This window comes from Lampris incognitus, chromosome 15 (assembly GCF_029633865.1).
Source record: "Lampris incognitus isolate fLamInc1 chromosome 15, fLamInc1.hap2, whole genome shotgun sequence".
In the NCBI taxonomy this organism is placed as follows: Eukaryota; Metazoa; Chordata; class Actinopteri; order Lampriformes; family Lampridae; genus Lampris; species Lampris incognitus.
Genome location: NC_079225.1, coordinates 19,849,207 through 19,872,459, shown reverse-complemented (window position 1 = coordinate 19,872,459; position 23,253 = coordinate 19,849,207). Strand labels below are relative to the sequence as shown.

The following is a 23,253-nucleotide window of genomic DNA, read 5'->3' as shown; positions in this document are numbered from 1 at the left end:
CAGGAGGGGGAGGGCAGTGAGATCACTTCCTGTTTTTCCTTACCCTTTGTGCGTATGTGCGCGAGAGGGAGGTTCTGAGAGATTTTGAACTATTTCTATGACGATCTCTGACTCTCTCAACCAAACATCCTGTCTGTGGAGCTCGCCGCTTCTCTGAGTCGCCCACAACTGCACCGCTCTGATTGGCTTACAGAGCTGAGAGACGAAAAGAGAGGGATGAAGAGATAGTGTCAGACAGATTGCTATTCTCTTGCTATTTACTCTCACACACACGCAGCAAAACTAAAAGGGAGAGACCAGGAAGAAGAGAATGCGTCCGCTGAATTTAGTCTTCTCACGCCGGCACCGCATTCAACGCTGAACCGATTCACCAAGCCCCCTTCCCCCTCTCTTTTTCCAGGGACTCATTTATCCCTGACCTATTGATTTTTCTTATTGTGGACTGAACCACACACTTTTAACCCTGAGAGGGGGCGGCGGCGGCGGCGGCGTTGTTGTTGTTGTTGATGCTGGGGGATGTTTTGACAGGAGCTGGCCCAGAAGATCCGTGGCTACCAGGAGCAAATCGCCTCACTCCATTCAAAGTGTAAGATGCTGACGGTGAAAGCCAAGCACGCCACCATGCTGCTGACAGTCAGCGAGGTGGAGGGCCTGTCCGACGGCATGGACGAGCTGAGTGACGAGGAGCTGCCCAGCGCTACGGCAAACGGCACCGCCGCCACCACCAAGCAGCTGCCCACACACCCCTCCGTCGTCATGGTGAGTGCTGGTGGCTTCTTAGCATGCACACATGCTGCACACGGCTGAACATCTGTCTGGTCCAGGAGTGTGTGTGTGTGTGTGTGTGTGTGTGTGTGTGTGTGTGTGTGTGTGTGTGTGTGTGTGTGTGTGTGTGTGTGAATGTATATATATGTGTATATGTGTGTATGGTACCTGGTCTTTCTCAGGGTCTCTGAGCATTGTATCAAAACCAGGTTTCACTTTTATCTGCTCCACAACTTGAGTGCTCTGTGGCTGTCTCCTGCTTTTTGCAGCTATACCTCCCTCTTTCTCTCTCTCTCCCCTGCTTTGATTTAGACCGGCTTGTTCTTACTTGCTTGCTCTGCTGTTGTTTGTGGTTTGTTTGGTCTCATGGACCAGGAAACAGGATATTCTGTTTGTGAGATTGTGCACAGGGCATGAATAGTTTGTGAGTGCTGTATGAATAGGTTGTGGTCTGCTGCCACCCTTGAACTGTATGTAATCGATGCATGTGCATCGATTACACTGTCACTATAACCACCTTACTGCGGTAGTACTTTTCTGTCTCAACAAATCTCACTAAGTCGAACTGTTCCCACACACCCCGGTATGCAGACGCAGAACGTTGCCTTGCATTGCATCATGAATCCCGGAAAGAGAGGCCTCGGAGGGAAACGAAGTCCTAAGTCAGCCGGCCAAGTTCCACATTAACCGCCAAAAAGCAGCCCGGTAGACCTTGGCTCACATTTCGGCGCTGCCTCTCGACTGAGGCATGCAGGCAGATAGAGACGACTGTGCCACTTCACAGTCAACTGCTGCTCCGCTCATTACTCCCGAGTTCCTTCATCTGCAATGTATTGCTTGAGCTGTGCTTTGTGTAGCTAAGATCAGATTCGGTTTGGCCCTTGATTTTTCGCTACTGCTCCTGGGCTGCTGCTTTTCTCAAGTGCACATAAAGTTAACTTTATCCTGTCTGTTCTGACATTTCAAACAGCGTTTGACTTGTTGTTTGTTGCGGCAGTCATGTCGAGAGTTTTAATGTCATTATGATTTCCTGGTTAGATGTAACCAGGTTAGGTCAAACCAGTGAAAATTGATCAAATCTCTTTAAGGCTGTCTGGTGACATGAATACAGAGTAATGTCTGGCTTTAGGATGCCAGGAATGTTTCTGTGTAAGCAAAGAACTAATGGCAGGGAGATTAGGTCTGAAATTGCAGCACTATTTGCATGTGTTGAAACTACCTCAGTCGTCTCTCTGTGTGTCGCTGTGTGTCGCTGTGTGTTTGTGTGTGTGTGTGTGTGTGTGTGTGTGTGTGTGTTCGCTTTGACTTCCTGGCAAGAGTCATTTCTTTCCCCTGCTGTATCCGGCAAAAAAAATCTTGCCGGTCGTTTGTTAAAGATGGATTCTGGCTTTACCTTCTGTAGTCTGAGCCTTGATCCATTCTATCCATTAGCTAATAGAGAGTAACACTCCATTGAACTCTGTATTTTTAATGCTATGCTGCAGGGAAAAGCCTCGAGGTGTTTGATGCCAGTATGTGATCTCATTGGTCCCTGTGTTATTTGATTACTCTCTGTTGAATTAATTAGCAATGAGCTCACTCAGCAGTCCCCAATCATGCATTCCCCCACTAATTTTTATGCTCTCTCTCTCTCTCTCGCTCTCTCTCTCCTCTTCATCTTCTCTCTGTCATTGCTACTTTCTTTCTGTGGCTTTCCGTTTGTTTCCTTCTCCCTGCTTCTTTGGTGTGATTTGTGTGGCATGTGTGTGTGCGGTCAGATGACAGCAGGCCGCTGCCACACACTCCTCTCCCCCGTGACGGAGGAGTCAGGGGAGGAGGGCACCAACAGTGAGGTCTCCTCTCCCCCTGCCTGCCGCTCTCCCTCACCCGGGGCTAACGCTGATGCTCCTCTCAACCAGGTACTGCAAACTCTGCTCCGGTACCCTCCAAACCCAGCGCCCACCGCCTTAGCTGCTTCCACAATTAAGCGCCTCCATTTTACAAGTCACATTTCAGCCATTTGTGGTGCAGTCTCATCTCTCTCTAGGTCACCATAGTAATTTAAACCAATTGCTAACACTAAGATTGGCTTTCTGTGTTGAGCCAAAAGTAGCAGCCGCCGCCACCTCAACCACGACCATCTCCCGTCTGACAACCGATCCTTCTCTACCATCACCAGCACTGCCTGACCCCTCCCCCAACACCCATAGGTTCCTTCACCCCACCCATCCTAAACACTTTCATGCCCTCGCTGTTTGCCCCGATAGTGTAACTTACTTGCATTACCTTGCTGAAGCTAGTTTGTTACTATGTTTTGCTTTGTTGCTGAGATTAAGATGCTGCTGTCTTCCCCAGTTTTGCCAAGCTAACCTTGCACGTTTTTGTTAAAAATAGTCTATGATTTTAAAGTACCATGTGAATGAAATTGACAATTTTCAAGTGTTTCTTATTCTTATCATAAAGTGCAAATATTGTCATGTGATGTTTCAAAGATTTTCAATTAACTCAAGACAGAAGACTAGATCAATAAGGTTCAATAGGGTGAACATGGAGTTTGAAACAGACAGATTGAAGTATTGTGGGAGAAAGTTTGGGGGTGTCCGGGTGGCTTGACGATCTATTCCATTGCCTACCAACACGGGGATCGCTGGTTCGAATTCCCGTGTTACCTCCGGCTTGGTCGGGCGTCCCTAGAGACACAATTGGCTGTGTCTGTGGGTGGGAAGCCGGACGTGGGTATGTGTGTTGGTCACTGCACTAGCGCCTCCTCTGGTCGGTCTGGGCGCCTGTTCAGGGGGGAGGGGGAACTGTGGGGGGGGGGGTAGCGTGATCCTCCCACGCGCTACATCGGTGAAACACCTCACTGTCAGGTGAAAAGAAGCGGCTGGCGACTCCACATGTATCGGAGGAGGCATGTGGTAGTCTGCAGCCCTCCCCAGATTGGCAGAGGGGGTGGAGCAGCGACCGGGACGGCTCAGGAGAGTGGGGTAATTGGTCAAGTACAACTGGGGAGAAAAAGGGGGGAAAATCCAAAAAGAAAAAGTGGAAAATTTGTTTAGGCTGTTTTTGAAAGTGCAAATATCCTGCAGAGGGGCCTTGCAGAGTCAGCTAAGGAAGACAGAAATCATGTTCACTCACCTATTACATGACATTACTTTAATATCATACCCTGTCTTAAACTCAGGGGTTGACAAAATTCTCCGCCTAAAGCCATTTCTCACAACACAAACACAGTAGAGTTTATTCACTTGCACTCGTGCATACATGCATGTGAGTTTGCCAGCAAAGACCCAGATATACACACCCAGACACTCACACACTGTCTTGTCGTGCCGCAGGGCCGAGTCCCCCTGAGTCGAGCACCTCTCCAGGAGCTGTATGACCCATCTATGGAGAACAGCGCTGCTAACCTGGATGACCTGCAGAGATCCTGGGAAACGCTTAAGAACGTGGTACGTCACCTCTATGACTATGAGTTATGAACAGCAAGTGAAATTGGCTCCATAATAACACCACTCTTATTTCCCCCACAGTTTGCAATGGTTAACATGTATTCCACCACTTGATCCAATTTCCCCCCTAACAAAGCACAAACAAAATGGAGATGTGAGAAAGTTACTTGATAAGCACAGTGTAGCTCAGGAGCCTGCCTCGGAGCCTAAAGCACAGATGAACCAACAAACAGAATTCATCCCCAAACCCTTCGATCTGAGATTACAGGCAAACACTGCTGCCCAGTGCCTCTTCTCTGGTTTCCCTTCTTTCTGTACCCTTTCCTTCTTTTCTTATCCCTCTCTCTGTCCCTCACTCTCCCCCTACTCCCGCCATAGATCAGTGAGAAGCAGAAGAGTCTTTACGAGGCTCTGGAGCGCCAGCAGCACTACCAGGAGTCCCTCCAGTCCATATCTACCAAGATGGAGTCCATTGAGGGAGCCCTCAATGAAGGCCTGGAGCCCAACAAGACCCCCGAGAGCCAGATGGCCGCACACCAGGTGAGGCAGAATGGGACAGAGAGGCCAGGGAAGGTTTAATTTGTGTGAGTGTGTGTGTGTGTGTGTGTGTGTGTGTGTGTGTGTGTGTGTGTGTGTGTGTGTGTGTAACATACTATATATACGTACATGCTGTTAAGATTGAAAGACAGATAAGGGGTGCAGGGTGATGGTGAGGAGACATTGCTAACAAGAGGGTAGACTGCTGAGAGAAAACAGAGAATGATTGAGAGGCTTGATATTGCGCTAGTCCTTGCATGCGGGTTTGCACAGACAACGCTGCACTGTCCTCCGTTGCTATGCCAACTCTACAGCAACTGCCTGTATGTACAGTGTCTGTGGTAACAGTACCAAGAGACAAACGACTCAGACAAACCGCCATTCTCTGCTTCTCTGCCTCCATCTTCTTTCCTCTATTTTCTCCTCTTCCACTTATTTTCAAATATTTAAATTTTCACTTCCTACTTATCCATACCCACCCCCCCTTACACACACACATACACATCCAATCTGCTGTCTCTCATTAGCTTATCTGACCCCCTCCAGGCTCTTATGGATGAGATCCTGATGCTGCAGGATGAGATCGGTAAGCTTCAGACGTGTTTCTCAGAGGAGCTCTTGGGCAACGGCCTGGCAGACAGTGACAGCGATGGCGACTCCGGGGACCAGATGGCCCTCCAGTCTACTCTCACCGTTCTTGGAGAGAGGATGGCCACCATCCGCATGAAGGCATCAGGGAAGCGGCAGCTACTGGAGGTAGACATTCAGACAATGGATGACAGATAACATCAAGCTAACATTTCTCCAATTCTGAAGCTCAAAATACTCACTTTTCTCTCGCCCATGTTATGGAAGTAATGACATAAGCAAACTCATTAGTCATAAATTTATATAGCTGCTTAGATTTACCAATGCACACAATTTTTTTTTGTCCCTTGCCATGAGGCATAATAAATTTTCTCATCCTGTCAATTCCCCCCCCCCACAGGAGAAACTGAGCGAGCAGCTGGAGGAACAGCGACAGGAGCAGGCACTGCAGCGTTACCACAGTGAGGCTGAAGAGCTGGACCACTGGCTGCTTAGCACTCGTGCCACGCTAAGCTTGGCCCTCCAGCCCCAAACTGAAGACATGGACATGGAGGAGCAGCTTATCGACTGCCAGGTTAGACAGATGTCAGTGATGATGTCATCCATCCATCTCAGACGGTGTGTTTGGTCCACAGGGTTCATGGAGGCTTTTATTGCCTATTGCAACTGTGGTTTGCAAGATGTTCTCTTCAACTGACCCACCAAGGCAACTTTTTTACCTTTTACCACTATCATAGTAGGTGCGGCATCAAAGTCACTTTGCTACTGCTTCTCAAAGGGAAACTTGAAGTGACATACTGTAGCTGGCTTGATTGATGCTTAAAAAAATAGTTGATGCTGACATTTGTTAGTCCAGCCGATGCCTGTCCCCTGTCAGGGCCTTGATTAGAGGAAGTTGGTGTAGAAATGTTGACTGATCCAGGGCCACTTCATGATAGTTTTAAATTCTGTGGCAGAGGAAGCTTTTCTGAGATCAGTCATTAGATTTTATCACTGGGACATGCTATAAATATAAAGCAATTAAAAAGCCAAAACCGCATCTGGGTAGTGTAGTTGTCTATTCCGTTGCCTACCAACAAGGGTATTGCCGGTTCAAATCACCATGTTGCCTCCGATTTGTTCGGGTGTCCCTACAGACACAATTGGCCGTGTCTGCGGGTGGGAAGCCGGATGTGGGTATGTGTCCTAGTTGCTGCACTAGCGCCTCCTCTGGTCGGTGGGAGCGCCTGTTTGGGGAGGAACTGAGGGGAATAGTGTGATCCTCCCACGCGCTACGTTCCCCTGGCGAAACTCCTCACTGTCAGGTGAAAAAAAGCAGCTGGCGACTCCACATGTATCAGAGGAGGCATGTGGTAGTGTGCAGCCCTCCCTGGATCGTCAGAGGGGGTGGAGCAGCGACTGGGACGGCTTGGAAGAGTGGGGTAGTTGGCCGACTACAATTGGGGAGAAAACCCCCCCAAAAAAAGGCAAAACCAAAGTTTGTTGACACCCTTGCTCAGAGTGTTTGATTTGTACTGTTTATATGGAAGCATGTTTAACGCTGTCAGGACCAGGATGGCTTGGATTGAGCCCTGCAGCTATTAATAGGAAAATTCACTGATTTTCCTCCTTGTCTCTGTCTATCTGCGACAGAGACGGCACATGAAAAACATCTGCAGTTGTTCCTGATCGAGTCTGCAACTTTGGAGCAGCCATGACGCCAAGTTTTTTTCCGGCCACCGAGTGACATATCATGACGTCAGTTGGCGGCCGGAAAAACTACAGCCTTGCAGATTTTCTAATACTCTAATCTACTCACAAACACATCCTCATTCTCTCAGCAAAGCTACATTTCTGATGGTGTAAATTATGTCCCACAACACTAGCCCAGAGGCCTATGTGCAATGCATTCTGGTAGTTGTAGGCGTTGTGGGAAAAACTGTTAGCAGGACAACACTGATTTCTCCAGCACTACAGTACACAGTGAGGAGTTCATTGCTTCAGTCCACTGCATTAAGTAGATTAATCTGTGCATTGGCGGCACGGTGGCGCAGTGGTTAGTGCTATCGCCTCACAGCAAGAAGGTCCTGGGTTCGAACCCCGGGACTGTCCAACCTTGGGGGTCATCCCAGGTTGTCCTCTGTGTGGCGTTTGCATGTTCTCCCTATGTCTGTGTTGGGTTTTCTCCGGGTGCTCCAGTTTCCTCCACCATCAAAAAGACATGCATGTTAGGGTTTCTACTCCTGTCTGTGCTCCTGACTGAGGCATGGCAAGACGAACTGGAGTTGGTCCCTGGGTGCTGTACGGCGGCTGCCCACTGCTCCTAGCTACACAGCTAGGATGGGTTAAATGCAGAGCATAATTTCCCCACTTGTATTAATAAGTGTCTCAAATTACTCATCAGTACTGATTGCACATTGACAAAACCATTGATGATTTCCTTGTAATAGGCAATATGAGTGCTGAAATTGTGAGGGCTTCATATAATCACATGCATTTTGTCCTATTTAATTGAGTTGACTCATTGTAATTACCGTGTGCTCTACTGAATGACCTAGCCTCAATGAAAGTGTTGTTTGTTGTTGTCATTAACATGGATATTGTATGTGGGGAATATGTAAAACTGACTGTTAGGTTTGGTGTCTGTTGGTAGTGCATGAGAGCATTTCTTATCAGCTTTGGTTAATATGGCAGAAATCAAAAGGAGGGTAGTTTAATGATCACCCCTTTTGTGGAAGTGTCCAACATGTTTTGCCTAAAATAATCAAGCTGATTTAAAATGTTAAAAGTGCTGTCGTTGTCGTGCACAATAAGCTCCTAGCTCTGTTAGCTCTGTGCTTCAAGCAAAAGAGTCACAAACTTTGTATAAAGTGTGTGTGTGTGTTTGTGTGTGTGTGTGTGGCAGCTGGGAGACAATAAGCTGATTATAGGTCACATATGGCTTGTTTAGAGCTCAGGTCCACAGGTCTAGCCCATGTAGATCCTACTTTTTGTGGGTAGATACTGTCTGGATACAAACCACAGATTATGAGTTAGAAAAAGGGAAGCGATGAAGGAAGAAAGGTAGATGGATGCACAGTGGAGTAAGAAGGGAGAGAGATTCAAGTGGATAGATTTGGTGGAGCAGAAGAGGGTGTGGATTAAGAGTGTGACATTAGACTAGATTGAACTAGCAACTGCAAATATTGGCATTTAATTTTACACCATAGTGTACCAGATGGGTGGCTTTAACCACACCTTGACATTCCAGATAAGGTTAACAAGAATGTTTATTACTTGAGGCTGGTTTCAAATACTTTTCTTTTCTTTATTTAAACTCTGTACCAGCTTCTGTGCTAACCCCACCCATTCAGCACCTCAATAGGATTAACAAAGCATGCCGAATATTGATGAATAGTATTTGAGCTAGGTCTAGCAGGGGGGGAAAAAAGATTTTGTCCACACAGAATGACCTCTATGGGCCTCATATCCCCTTGTGAAGGGAGGGGATACAACCCCAATCCCCTTCTTTTCATCTTCCAAGCCATTGTGACCACATTTCCCAGTGTGGACACGGAAAGGGAACTATTCGCTTTTTCTTTTTTTTTTTGGAGCAGTCTTTTACATGATAAGTACTTCAATCAATCATCAATCTATTCATCATCATCAATACTAATCCTCATCAATTAATTCATCATCAATACTAAGGAGCTATTCATTTTTAAAGAGGCGATGATTAGTTAGGAAATGAAGTAAGAAAGTGGGCATGCATCAGTGGGCTTAAATAGCCTTGTATAGCAAGAGAAAGAGTAAAATGTCAATATATAGCCGTGAATTAAATGATGAGCTTAACTAAAAGGAAAAGAGTTAACACTTGCCATGGTGATGAAGGTATGCGTGCATGTGTGCAGTACTTTCTAGAAAGGGCAACAAGTGCAGCTGTATTATGCTGAGCAGAGGCCTCTGAACCATTGACTGCCATTCACTTGCACAGCCAATAAGAGCTCTTGGTGAAAGTCGGCTCTCATTGGATGGTTTTGCAGCCATTGGCGTTGCCGTTATTAGCAGAGATAGCTGATTTTGTTATGCTACAGCCACTTAATGAGTCAGACTGCTGAACCATAGGGAGTGGTACTTTCAGTCCGGCATGTGAAAAGGGTTTTGTTAATGTGAACTGCTGTTTAACAATGCAAGGATGTGTCGATTGTTTAAACACACACACACACAACACCACACACACAGCATTTGAAACGGGTTTTGTTAATTTGAACTGCGTTCAACAATGCCGGAATGTGTCGATTGTGTGTGTATACACACACACACACACACACACACACACACACACACACACACACACACACAGCTTTTCCCATGAGTAACTGTGCGGGCAGGGTACTGCATGAAGTTGTGATTGGATGCCATCAGTTAGCTAGCTTTAGTTATCCATGGCTCAAAATCACTTCCTTTTTTTTTTTAAACCCAGAGTGATTTAGAAACATTCTGCAGTCATGTTGATAACAACATCTGAGCTTGACCCGGCACTCCTGCCCTTCCAGAACATGTTACTGGAGATCGAGCAGAAGGTGGCATCCCTGTCAGAGTTGTCCGTTCACAGCGAGAGTTTGCTGTTGGAGGGCCGGGCCGAGACCAAGGGAGAGGCCGAACAGCTCACCTTGAAGCTCCACTTCCTCAAAGACAGCCTGCTGGAGCTGCAGAGGATGCTGCAGGACAAACAGGTTGACATACAGGTGAGATCTGAGGACAATGGTCGCTTGTACTGTTGAAGATCTAACCGGTTAATTCCCTTTGTCTTGTAATCTATTTCTCTTCTTCCCACCCTTATTGTCCATAACTCTTCCGTTCCTTTGGTAACTCTTCAGCTGTTTCTTCTTATATTTTCCTGTCAGTCTCTGGATTCTTTCTCCCTTCCTCTGTCTCATGCCCCTCTGTTGTGCTCTGCTGCATTATGTTGCATTGTGTATCTTCATCAATGGTAGCATTGTGTTAATGCTAAAGGTCATGTCAGCCCGTATTATAAAAAGTCTGTTTTCTACCACTGAAAAACGAGAGATTGTACATCTCACAATGGGCCTCTGACCCAGTCAAAAACGTGCCAAATCATCACCAAACACACAGCAGCAACTGGTGTCATTTTAATGACACAACATTTTGCCCTTCTGTTTTGGGTTTGGGGTTTGGCTTTAGCTACCCTAATGGGTGAATGAGGCAGAATTTCCTTTCTTTACTTGTATTCATGACTATCTTTTTTTTTACCCCAGCAAAGGAACATAGCAATCTAAAACTTGATAAATGCCAGGTGTTAGAATAACATAATACACTGGTGCCATACTTAACGGCGAGTGTCATCCTCTGATCCCTGGGCTTTGTCTTGATCTCAGGGTTCATTACAGGAGCAGGAGGACAGTGAGCCGGACTCTTCCCTCTCCCAGAGTCCCAATGTGCAGGAGTGGTTGTCGCAGGCCCGCTCCACACGCACACAGCAGCAGCACGACAACCTGCTTCGACAGCGGGTACAAGGCCGCACAACTGTCTGTGTGTCGGGCCCGTTGTTTTTTACTTTGGGAAATTATGCATTCTGAACACATTTCAAATACGGGACGGTAATTCTAGCAGTTTTATCCAATAACAAACTGTGTAGTGTTGTTATGTAGTGAATGCTGCGTTGTGATTTGCCAGGAGCTGGAGGAGTCAGTAGCAGAGCAGAAAAAGCTGCTGCAGTCTGTAGCCAGTGTGGGAGAGGAGTTACTCAGCCAGCAGACCACTCCCAACGGAGACAGGTACCACACCGATCCGTCCTTCAAACAATTCTACTGCTAAATAAATCTGTAGACCGCAGACCACATTTATCTGTCACACGTTCATTCTGTGATGAGGAGCTTTTCTTTCTCTGTTATTCAGTTTTTGGTTTATTTTTTAACTTGTTTAGAAGACCGCGATCGGTTGTTTTCAGAATTATAAAGATGTTAATCTCTAATGATGAAGTAATTTACCATCCTCCTTATCTCATTAAAATGGAGAAAAAAAATAATGGATGGGTATTTAAGATTTTAACAGTACTTCTACTCTTACTGATACTATTGATCCAGTCCACAAAAAAAAATTAAGAACAGAAATAATATTGCTTTATTTTCTCATGTCTGGACACAGCGTTACTTTTAATCATTAACCCATGTTTGTATTAATTAATTAACTCCATGTGGGCTCCAGGCTGCCAGCATACATAACACACCTGGCTGAGGTGGATGGGGCAACGAGAGATGAACTATGAGCTAGGCAGTTGAAAACTGCATAGCTCCGCTTGTATTTGATGCACTTTCACTAGATGTTTCTGTAGAATGCATGAGTTACATGCAAAAGACTTGTTCCACTTGTGGCAACGAGCATTGTCAGCATCGACTCTAGTGAAGTATAACCAGACTTTTGTGCGTTTAGTTGTCTTGCCACCATCGTCACTAAGAGCAGGCTGTGTGTGTGTGGGGGGGGGGGGGGGCAGAGAGCTGGCCCTGACAAATGTCTTAATCTTATTTTTCATGTACGCAAGTGCATGAAATGAAATCTACTACTACTTTTTGCTGCTCCCGTTAGGGGTCGCCACAGCGGAAAATCCATTTCCATTTCTTAATGAAATGAAGTGACAAATAAATTTTCCTGATTCCTGATTTTTGTGAATTAGAAACAGAGTTGGTGAGATAAAAAGTGCAAGACAACATTTGTGTAGCCTAAATAAATAGGAAATTTATATTCTTAATTTCTCCAATATCAATAGCAGAACCGTTAACGTCAGAGCTTATCAGTACTTATAATTAAGCACCAGTGCTCGTTTAATACCAGTTTCAGTACCCATCCCTAATGGTAAAAACGGCAATAATAATAATGATGGCACAATGGTTTAGTAGGTCCTGGAATTGATTCCAGCCCATCTGTGTAGAGTTTGCATGTTCTCCCCATGTTTGCATGGGTTTCCTCTGTGGCTTTCCTTCAGGTATTCATTTCCTCCCACAGTCTAAACACATGCATTGTGGGTGAACTGGAGTCTCTAAATTATCTATTGGTGTGAATGACTGTGTGTGTGGGAATGCCTGCAGGGATAAACTCCAGTCCACCCCCATGGCCCTGAACTGGATTAAGCAAATATAGACAATGGCAGAAGATGAATGACAATCATCATCATCATGCTTTCAGTTTATTTTTTATTCATATGAATCCCCCCCCTTTACACAGTGAGATATCAGTCCCAGGGGGAGTGCTGTTGGAGGCAGAGAGCATGTCCATTCTGGGCCCACTGAGACAGAAGTGGGAGAACTTAAACAAAGACCAGAGCACCAAGCTGCAGCTCTCCCTCAACTCCATGGAACAGGACCAGCTCAGCCCGGTACACTTGCCATTACATCCAATTATACTTTTTTCAATTAGGACCTATCCAACATGAAAGAAAATAAGGCCCACTGTAACAAAGTGGCTGAAGATGAGAAAGCAAAACACTTCTTGAGGAAAGCAGTTAGTGGGTGTATAATTATACCGTTGATGTTGTCTTTATAAGTTTGTAATACATTTCAAGTCAAATGTTCACTTCTGGGGGTGTCTGGGTAGCATGGCGGTCTATTCCGTTGCCTACCAACATGGGGCTCGCCAATTCGAATCCCCGTGTTACCTCCGGCTTGGTTGGACGTCCCTACCGACGCAATTGGCCATGTCTGTGGGTGGGAAACCGGATGTGGGTATGTGTCCTGGTCGCTACACTAGCACCTCCTCTGGTAGGTCGGGGCGCCTGTTCGGGGGGGAGGGGGAACTGTAGGGAATAGCGTGATCCTCACACGCACTACGTCCCCCTGGCGAAACTTCTCACTGTCAGGTGAAAAGAAGCAAGTGGTGACTCCGGAGGAGGCATGTGGTAGTCTGCAGAGGGGGTGGAGCAGCAACCAGGATGGCTCAGAAGAGAAGGGTAATTGGCTGGATACAATTGGGGAGAAAAAGGGGAGGAAAACCAAAAAAATAAAATTCTCTTCTGTTTCATTTTAGACACTTGAATGCAGGCTAGTAGTCTCATGTCTTGTCACGCATGTCTCCAGGTGCTCCACAGGTCTCGACTGTCCAGTCCAGGTGTGGTGTTCAGGGGCGAGTCAGCAAGTCAGGTCTCCTGCTCCCCGAGAGCTTTGTTTGCGGCCTGCAGCCAGACACTGGCGAGAATAGCCCAAGAGGTACTGCACAGTCTGCCAAATCACAGATTATGGTGTGTTATAAGAAGAACACCAAAAAGAAAAATATCTCATTAAAAGCTCTCCATATAAAGAGGAACCGCCTGTTACTCCACCTTATCTTGACAGGTTGAGAGCAAATCGGGAGTTGTGATGGGAGAGGAGACAGTGCAGCAGGACCTTTATGCCGCCGTGTCAGCAGCCTCCACCTGGCTGGATGGAGCTGAGAACCAGCTGCTGTCTGGTCCTGTGCTGCTCTCTGAAGACACGGAAACACAACTCTATCACCTCGAGGTGAGAGAGAACCAACACACCATTTAGTGCCTGTGCTGTTTCTTCAATCAGACATATAGCATGCATACATACATACTGTACAACACTCTTAATATGTGTGCACCCTATGTTTTTTTAAATACTTTCAAATATTTTCAACAATAGCTCTATAACCACATTTCCATCGAAGTGTTTTTATTTTGTCATTTTGAATAAAAAGGCTTAATGGAAACAGCAGATATCAAATAAATTCACCAAAGTTTGCATGATCCACCTCGTTTATCCACCTCGCTTTTAAGGTGGCTATGAAGAGATAGTAACAGATATATAGGTGGATGCAAGAGGAATTTAAAACCTTCCTTTGTTTGGTATATGAAAAAAACATATCAGCAGTATTAGACAAGAAATAGCAGCATAATGCAGCTATTTTTCAAGATTTGTCAGATCATATTTATGTTAACCAAGCATTATGACAAGCTTGGACTAAGTGTGGACTAAGCCTTGGGCTAATGTGCCCATCAACTGATCCAAAAGAGCATTAAAACCTTGTCGGGTAGGGGTTAGATGGACTCTGTGCATCTTTCTTGTGCGTGTGGAAATATGTACACATGACGTAGGACATGTAGGCCTACGTTTAGGGTTTATTAGCTTAAACACATCTGGTGGACATGCACCTTAATTTGCATGATTGTTTTTTACATTCAATTATTTGCTTCTTGAAATTTACTTGAAAGTTAGATAGATGGAAACATGACTTATGTTAATAGCGGCCTTGTTTCAACATGTTCTAAAGCGTTTTACACCTTATTAAGCTACATATTCTTAATTAAAGTGGGTTTTTTTTCAAATACTAGTAACAGTTAAGTTTACCATATGCAGGTTTTTCATATATTTAGTATTGTTTTGAGCAACATTAATATTGTTTTGAAAGAGCATCTGTCAGAATTATGGTGGATGGGGATGCCAACCTATGCTCCTGTATTTCTCTGCAGGGCCTGAGTAAAGAGCTGAAGGAGCTGACAGGGGAGGTGAGCCAGTGTAGAGACCTGTTGGGTGGAGGACCAGGCCGGCTGTACAGAGGAGAGGAGCGAGCCCTGATGGAAGACACGCTGGATGGCTTGCAGGAGAGACTTGGCCTGCTGGACTCCACCTTAGAGCAGCACTCTGACACCATGAGAGACAGGCTGCAAGAGCACTCGACCTTCCAGGTAAAGACATCACCATACACTGTTCATGTCTGTGGGTTACAGTTAAGTGGCCAAAACTGAGTCATACCAGAAATGTTTGACTGACCACTTTTATATGAGGTACTTTAGTAGTGTGCTATTGTAGCATTTGTGTTATGACTTCTCTAAAGCTCGGTTTTATTAACCTTGCTTCTGGTGTCCCTGCTAGAATGAGCTGAGGATGCTATTCACAGCCCTGAGTGAAAGCAAACACCAGCTGCTGCAGAGGATGGATGGAACAGCAGACAGACCTGCATCCAAACAAATAGAGGTAACATTCTCTGCAATCGCATATATAGAACTATTGATACATCTCAAAACACATCCACAGTATTGAGATATTTAAAATTTTGCCAATGGGATCTCAGAATCCTTTATCATCAACTCTCTTCCCATAATGTAGACCTTATCGGAGGTGGAGGAAAGCCTTAGGGAGTTTGAGCAAAGAGTCACTGAGCTGAAGATCAAAGCAGAGGGACTGCATATTGACAAGGTCTCCAACCAAGAACTGCTCAAACTACAGGTAACAACAGGCCCACTGTAGAGGCTCCATCCTTTTATGCCATTCTTTCCTTCCCTCTTCCTCTCCCCCTCTTTCCCTCAGTGTCACTCTGTGTTTATACAGCATATCTATTGCTGAAGCAGTCACTAGAAGGGTCATGGGCTGTCACGATATCAGATTTTCACTACGTGATTATCGTGGCCAAAAGAATTAACGATAACGACATTATCGCGATATCTATAGAAAATTTGAAGAAGAAAAAAACAATGCTATTGGTCAAATTCATCTTAAACTTTGTTATTGTTTGTTTTGTTTCTTTTTTGGCAAATGAATTTCACTCAAAATACGAGTATAGGGAGGTGGAGAGAGAGTCTTTAACCATAACTGTACAAAAGCATAGAAAACAAACAATTACACTTAATGGATAGTGAAAAGGCAACCAGATAAACTGATAAACGAAAGATCCACAAGCCCTAACATCTGCCATCAATGCAATGTCAACTGAAACAAAATCACTTGTGTGGAGCAAGGGACAGAGCGTTTGTGTGTGAGACCACAGGCTGACAACCACTCTGATATACTGTGATTTAACGTCCGCCGACCATGTCCTTACATAATTTTTTCCTCTTTCCATTTTTCAAGACATGATTTTGCGCTGCAGTAGAAGCAACACGCTCTGGTGTGTGTGTGGTGTGTGTGTGTGTTAGTAGCTAGCTAGCTAGCTAGCTAGTTACTGTATCATGGTGTCATGTAGTGTGTGTGTGTGTGTGTGTGTGTGTGTGTGTGTGGTTGGGTGGTAGTAGCTAGCTAGCTAGTTACTGTGTCACAGTGTCATGTCAGGTGTGTGTGTGTGGGGGGGCATTGGGGGAGGGAGACAAAGTGAGAACAGAAAGAAACAGAAATGATTTAAGAAGCGCTGGATTACATATGTGTATTATTAACATGAGATCAATATTTCATTTTTTAAATATCACAGTTATCATTAATACTGGTATATCGTGACACCCATATGGGTCACCAACCAAAAAAACAAATACAGAAACCTTACTAGGGGCTATTGTGTTACAAATGGTATTGGGTTTTACAAAGCCGAAGGAGAACTGCTCTGTTAAATGGTAGAACAGAGCCACCAGAGTAGAGATTATAACAAAATAACTGGTCTCTTTACTGTATAATGTTGCACTATGAATTATTCTTTGTCCTGCAGGATGGTAATGTTGTTTTCACTGACAGATTGAAAACACAAATTACAATGATTCTAGTGTTTACTTATATGTTGATGTCGGTTCATTTCCTAATCTTGTGTCTAGGATGCATACGAGGAGCTGGTGCTGATGGTGGGCTCCAGGCGTAGCAGTCTGAACCATGGCCTGTCTTTGAAGGCCCAGTATGAGGCGGCCCTCCATGACCTTAGCCAGCTGGTGGACACCGCTCAGGACAAGATGGCTGCCGACCAGAAGATGACCGTGGTCTCCGTCATCGAGGTCCAGATGTTGCTTGAGAAACACAAAGTAAGAGAAATTAATAAACAGTGGTGAGAGGGGATAATATTCATTTATCTTTTGTTGCACTCTGTAGTTAGCTATATCACTTACTTTTGGATGCTTTGCAGTATCAGTTTTTGGTCATGGAGCATCAGATTAATTTTCTGTCCTCTAACGACAGGTTTGGTTTGGTTGCTTTAATCTTTTCTCTTTTTCTCCATCAGGAGTTCTTCCAGGGTCTGGAGTGTCATATGATCCTGACCCAGACATTTTACATGAAGGTGTCTGGTCTGGTGGTTCAGAGAGAAAGCCAGGCCCTTGAGGAGACTATGACCTTGGCCCACAATGTCCTCAAACAGGCCCACAGGAGAGGAGTGGAGCTGGAGGGCATACTGGAGGTGGGAGCAGTCGGTTTATGTTTACAGAGGAGCAATAAATGGTATATTGAAAATGCATAGACAAACAATAGAGATTTGTTCAGTTAAAACTGTAATCCAGGGGGCTGCTGAGTTACTGCACTTTAAAAACCACACTTTAACAGCCACACTTCTGCAAGAGAATATTTGCTCACAAATTCAAACAACAAGGTGTCAGTCTACATTCAAATCAGTGCCACTTTAGTTTAAATTGAAAATCTGTCTAGTCTATTTAGTTGGTTGCTCAATAAAGGAGCATAAGTTCTTGATGGGTAGATGGAGGGAATGGCTAGCAAAGTGCGTGATGGGCACATAGCACAAGGACAGATACCATATTTATTTACCTTAGCCTTCTAGGAGGTGGTAACAGATGATGACAATCCACAAATACGAGGCCTCATATGTGAATCAAATAACTAACCCTCCCACTTCTTTACTGTGCCAGTCATGGAGCAGGCTGGCGGAGGACTACCAGGCTCTGTGTAGACAGCTGGAGGCTGTGGAGTGTAGTATCCCTACCGTGGGTCTGGTGGAGGAGACGGAGGAGAGACTCAATGAAAGGATCGGTCTCTACCAGGTACCAAGCGACACATGTACTGCAGACAAATAACATATGTGCTGTGCACACAACCACGCACGTGAATGGATTTTGTGAATGCACACATGTATGCAAAAAAGCACCTCCAGTGGAGTTCATAACAATATTTTGAATTTACACATATCTTGTAAAACACACCGTTATTGAACAGGCGCTCTCAATTTGTTGATTTTATACTTCTTTTATATAATTTACATTTTTTTTATAAATTTTTTGATTTCACTGAGTAAAAATGTATTTACAGTGTATTCATTATTTCATTTTCCAAAAACATTGTTAAAGGTTCATTGTTTTCATGTGTCATAACAGCTATAATCCTGTATATCTGTTTGTCTATTAATCATGAAAGAAATTTGTAATTTGTGTGACTTGACCTTGGTCAGTCATTCAGTTTTCCCTTTCCATCTCTCCTCGTCTCTGTTCACCAGCGTCTGAAGGCCAGCCTGACGCAGCACCAGCCCCAGCTCTACCAGGTGCTGGAGGAGGGGAAGAGGCTGCTGCTGTCGATGTGTTGTTCAGACCTGGAGAACCAGCTCACCCAACTGGGGGATCACTGGCTCTCCTCCACCACCAAAGTCAACAAGGAGTTACACCGCCTCGACTCCACCCTCAAACACTGGAGCAGGTCAGGCACTGTGTGTGTGTGTGTGTGTGAGGGGCCGTACAAGCCATAATTCATTCTGGCCCTCTCATATACATACATTCTCCTTTCACATACATACACTACCGTTCAAAAGTTTGGGATCACCCAAACAATTTTGTGTTTTCCATGAAAAGTCACACTTATTCACCACCATATGTTGTGAAATGAATAGAAAATAGAGTCAAGACATTGACAAGGTTAGAAATAATGATTTGTATTTGAAATAAGATTTTTTTTACATCAAACTTTGCTTTCGTCAAAGAATCCTCCATTTGCAGCAATTACAGCATTGCAGACCTTTGGCATTCTAGCTGTTAATTTGTTGAGGTAATCTGGAGAAATTGCACCCCACGCTTCCAGAAGCAGCTCCCACAAGTTGGATTGGTTGGATGGGCACTTCTTTGAGCAGATTGAGTTTCTGGAGCATCACATTTGTGGGGTCAATTAAACGCTCAAAATGGCCAGAAAAAGAGAACTTTCATCTGAAACTCGACAGTCTATTCTTGTTCTTAGAAATGAAGGCTATTCCATGCGAGAAATTGCTAAGAAATTGAAGATTTCCTACACCGGTGTGTACTACTCCCTTCAGAGGACAGCACAAACAGGCTCTAACCAGAGTAGAAAAAGAAGTGGGAGGCCGCGTTGCACAACTGAGCAAGAAGATAAGTACATTAGAGTCTCTAGTTTGAGAAACAGACGCCTCACAGGTCCCAAACTGGCATCTTCATTAAATAGTACCTGTTAGAGCCTGTTTGTGCTGTCCTCTGAAGGGAGTAGTACACACCGGTGTAGGAAATCTTCAATTTCTTAGCAATTTCTCGCATGGAATAGCCTTCATTTCTAAGAACAAGAATAGACTGTCGAGTTTCAGATGAAAGTTCTCTTTTTCTGGCCATTTTGAGCGTTTAATTGACCCCACAAATGTGATGCTCCAGAAACTCAATCTGCTCAAAGAAGTGCCCATCCAACCAATCCAACTTGTGGGAGCTGCTTCTGGAAGCGTGGGGTGCAATTTCTCCAGATTACCTCAACAAATTAACAGCTAGAATGCCAAAGGTCTGCAATGCTGTAATTGCTGCAAATGGAGGATTCTTTAACGAAAGCTAAGTTTGATGTAAAAAAAATCTTATTTCAAATAAAAATCATTATTTCTAACCTTGTCAATGTCTTGACTCTATTTTCTATTCATTTCACAACATATGGTGGTGAATAAGTGTGACTTTTCATGGAAAACACGAAATTGTTTGGGTGATCCCAAACTTTTGAACGGTAGTGTATATTTTTATTTTCATATTTATATATTTTAACTCACACATTCAATATATTTTCACTCACACATTCATATATTGTGTGTATGTGAAAGGAGAATTTATGTATGTGAGGGGGCCAGAATGAATTATGGCTTGTACGGCCCCTCGTGTGTGTGTGTGTGTGTGCGTGTGTGTGTGTGTGCGTGTGTGCGCGCGCGCGCGCACGCACGCACATCTGACTGTGTTAGAGTCCCACCTTTTTTGTCTGTTGACTGGTTCGTCATTGTATCTGTCAGACTCACTTTCTGTCTGCCTGTTGGACAAACTGTCTGTCTTCTTTGTTGACATTTAATAGATAACAGTAGTCATGATAAGAAATGGCATGAATGGGTATCCGGGTAGTGTGGCAGTCTATTCCGTAGCCTACCAACACGGGGATCGCCAGTTCGAATCTCCGTGTTACCTCCGGCTTGGTCGGGCGTCCCTACAGACACAATTGGCCGTCTCTGTGGGTGGGAAGCCGGATGTGGGTATGTGTCCTAGTCACTGCACTAGCACCTCCTCTGGTCGATTGGGGCGTGATCCTCCCATGCGCCACGTCCCCCTGGTGAAACTCCTCACTGTTAGGTGAAAAGAAGCGGCTGGCGACTCCACATTTATCGGAGGAGGCATGTGGTAGTCTACAGCCCTCCCCGGATTGGCAGAGGGGGTGGAGCAGTGACCGGGATGGCTCGGAAGAGTGAGGTAGTTGGCCGGATACAATTGGGGAAAAAAGGGGGGGGAAATCCAAAAAAAAGAAATGGCATGAAATGACTCTTGCTAAAATTGTTCTTTAAGACGGAAACATTCTTATGTTGGTAACAAAACATAGGCCTTTTAGATTTCAGTTCTGCAAAACTGTCGGAGTATATCAGCAATGTATGTTATTTTGTCTGATGAAAGTCTGAAGAAACAAAACGTCACATGCAATTAAGTATACCTTTATACAGATGGAGATTTATGCGGTGTCCGTCATGGATACTGCAAAATTGTGTCATATATTCTCCTTTGTATAAATCCCAGGTACCAGTGTGAGTCGGCCGAGCTGAGCCAGTGGTTGCGTTCAGCTTTAGACCGCCTGGAGTTCTGGACTACACAATCAGTCACAGTGCCTCAGGAGCTGGAGACTGTCAGAGACCACCTCTGTGCCTTTCTGGTTAGTAAAGAGTGCTCATATGGTTTACACAGTATATCGGATGCAAAAGTGTACCCGAGACAAAGGATTATCAATGATGAAAGTCATATTAATTTAATGTGCTGTCAGTCGGACATTACCTTCCCAGTCTCTCATTCTCCTTTCTGTTTTCCAACAGGAATTTTCCAAGGAGGTGGATGCTAAATCATCTCTGCGTTCCTCGGTGCTTAGTACAGGCAATCAGCTCCTGCGGCTGAAAAGAGTAGATACTGCTGGTCTGAGGTCAGCCCTGGCCCAAGTGGATACTCAATGGGCTGAGCTGCTCACTCGCATCCCCGTGGTGCAGGAGAAACTACACCAGGTCTTGGAACAGTTGCTATTCTGTTTTATTGTTGTTTAGAGATCAGCTTTTTTTGCAGAAATGTAACTTGTCTCTTCTTCTCCCACAGTTGCAAATGGAGAAGCTGGCGTCACGGCATGCCATCACGGAGCTAATGAGTTGGATCTCGCTCATGGAGAACATCATAGAGGAAGACCAGGACAAGATCAATGGAGCTGTGGGCTCGGAGGTGGTCCAAGACTTCTTACAGAAGTATAAGGTACCTAGTTTTATAGATGGAGGAGTGTCTCTTCCCTTTGACTCTATAGAAGCCAGCAGGTGTTCAGTTCTGGACCCCCTAAGTTGATTTTGATTGAAAAGTTGATTGACATATGACCTTTAACCTCAAGGGAACCCTAATGCTCAAGCTCAACACTCAGTAGAGATGAAAAAAATGTTTTTTCTGATCATCAGTTTGGCTCATTTTGAAAAGTGCATCCAGCTCTTTTGTCCTATCTCCCTTAATCCATCCCCTCTTCTTTCTTCCTTTTTGCTGTACCATTTCTATGTTTCGCAGGGTTTCCGTATTGACCTGACCTGTAAGCAGCTGACTGTGGATTTTGTCAACCAGTCTGTGCTGCAGATCAGCAGTCAGGATGTGGAGGGGAAGCGCAGTGACAAGACAGACTTTGCTGAAAAGCTGGGAGCTATGAACAGACGGTGGCAGATACTGCAGGGACTCATCACTGAAAAGGCAAGAGCCCCCTAAATACTCTTATTGAATTAACCTCTAGTTCGTACATGAAATATAAGACCGTATTGGTTCCAGGCAGTTATTTTCTAATGTGTGTGCACACAGTAATTTGCTGTCTTCTGAAACCTGACATTTTGAAAGCTGTGTATCTGTGACTCAGATTCAGCTTTTGAAAGGACTACTAGAAGGTTGGTTGGAGCATGAGAATGGAGTCCAGGCCCTGAAAACCTGGTTCACCTTGCAGGAAGAGAAACTGAAGAGGAGACACAGGATAGAGGATGTAGCATCGGTGCAGAATGCACTCAAAGACTGTCAGGTAGCATTACGGCACAGTTATCCACACCATGCCCATTCATCCTTGATGAATACTTTTATCTCATTGACTTTTCAATGCATTGAATTCTGACTATTCTTGCACAAAAGAATTTTCAAGTTCTCTTCTTGAAGACTTCCTATTTCTTCTTTTAGGAGTTAGAGGAATTAGTGAAGGAGAAAGAGAAGGATCTAGAGAAGGCTGAGGAAAGAGGAAATGCACTCATCCAGAACAAGAAAGGAGAGGCCTGCTCTGTTGTCAAGCAGACCCTCAGATCACTAAACCAGTCCTGGGCCAACCTAGACCACATGGTAAGAGGCAGTCGTTATAATATTGTAGTTGAATTATTATTATTAGTTAAAATAATAATTTGTATCAATATTAATATTAGAATGATCTACTACTACTACTTTCGGCTGTTCCCGTTAGGGGTCGCCACAGCGGATCATCCGTTTCCATTTCTTCCTGTCTTCTCCGTCTTCCTCTGTCACACCAGCCACCTGCATGTCATTCCTCACCACATCCATAAATCTCCTCTTTGGCCTTCCTCTTTTCCTCTGCTCTGGCAGCTTCATATTCAGTATCCTTCTCCCAATATAACCAGCATCTCTCCTCCACACATGTCCAAGCCATCTCAATCTTGTCTCTCTTGCTTTGATTAGTATTAGAATGATACTGGTGAGTTATTAGCATGCCTTCAGCCTGCTTTGAGCTTGGGAAGTGCAATAGCATACACATCCAAGCAACATATGATGTTTTGTGGTTGTGTTCTGTTTTCTATGACTTTTAAATTGGTCACTGATGCT

The 23,253-nt window shown here is 44.7% G+C and overlaps 1 protein-coding gene across 1 annotated transcript in view; it reads left to right on the top strand.

Moving 5' to 3' along the window:
- The first annotated feature begins 516 nt into the window (after positions 1–516).
- LOC130125269 (nesprin-1-like) overlaps positions 517–23,253 on the top strand; it is a 63,180-nt gene continuing 40,443 nt past the window's right edge. The window contains 25 exon segments of the mRNA XM_056294797.1: positions 517–759; positions 2,523–2,663; positions 4,083–4,196; positions 4,575–4,736; positions 5,280–5,489; positions 5,722–5,895; positions 9,836–10,027; positions 10,604–10,810; positions 10,977–11,077; positions 12,522–12,672; positions 13,370–13,498; positions 13,625–13,789; positions 14,761–14,976; positions 15,164–15,265; positions 15,398–15,517; positions 16,807–17,007; positions 17,205–17,378; positions 17,842–17,973; positions 18,423–18,619; positions 20,950–21,082; positions 21,240–21,422; positions 21,511–21,660; positions 21,958–22,134; positions 22,295–22,450; positions 22,603–22,758. Of these exon segments, the coding sequence (XP_056150772.1) occupies positions 517–759; positions 2,523–2,663; positions 4,083–4,196; positions 4,575–4,736; positions 5,280–5,489; positions 5,722–5,895; positions 9,836–10,027; positions 10,604–10,810; positions 10,977–11,077; positions 12,522–12,672; positions 13,370–13,498; positions 13,625–13,789; positions 14,761–14,976; positions 15,164–15,265; positions 15,398–15,517; positions 16,807–17,007; positions 17,205–17,378; positions 17,842–17,973; positions 18,423–18,619; positions 20,950–21,082; positions 21,240–21,422; positions 21,511–21,660; positions 21,958–22,134; positions 22,295–22,450; positions 22,603–22,758 (4,086 nt within the window).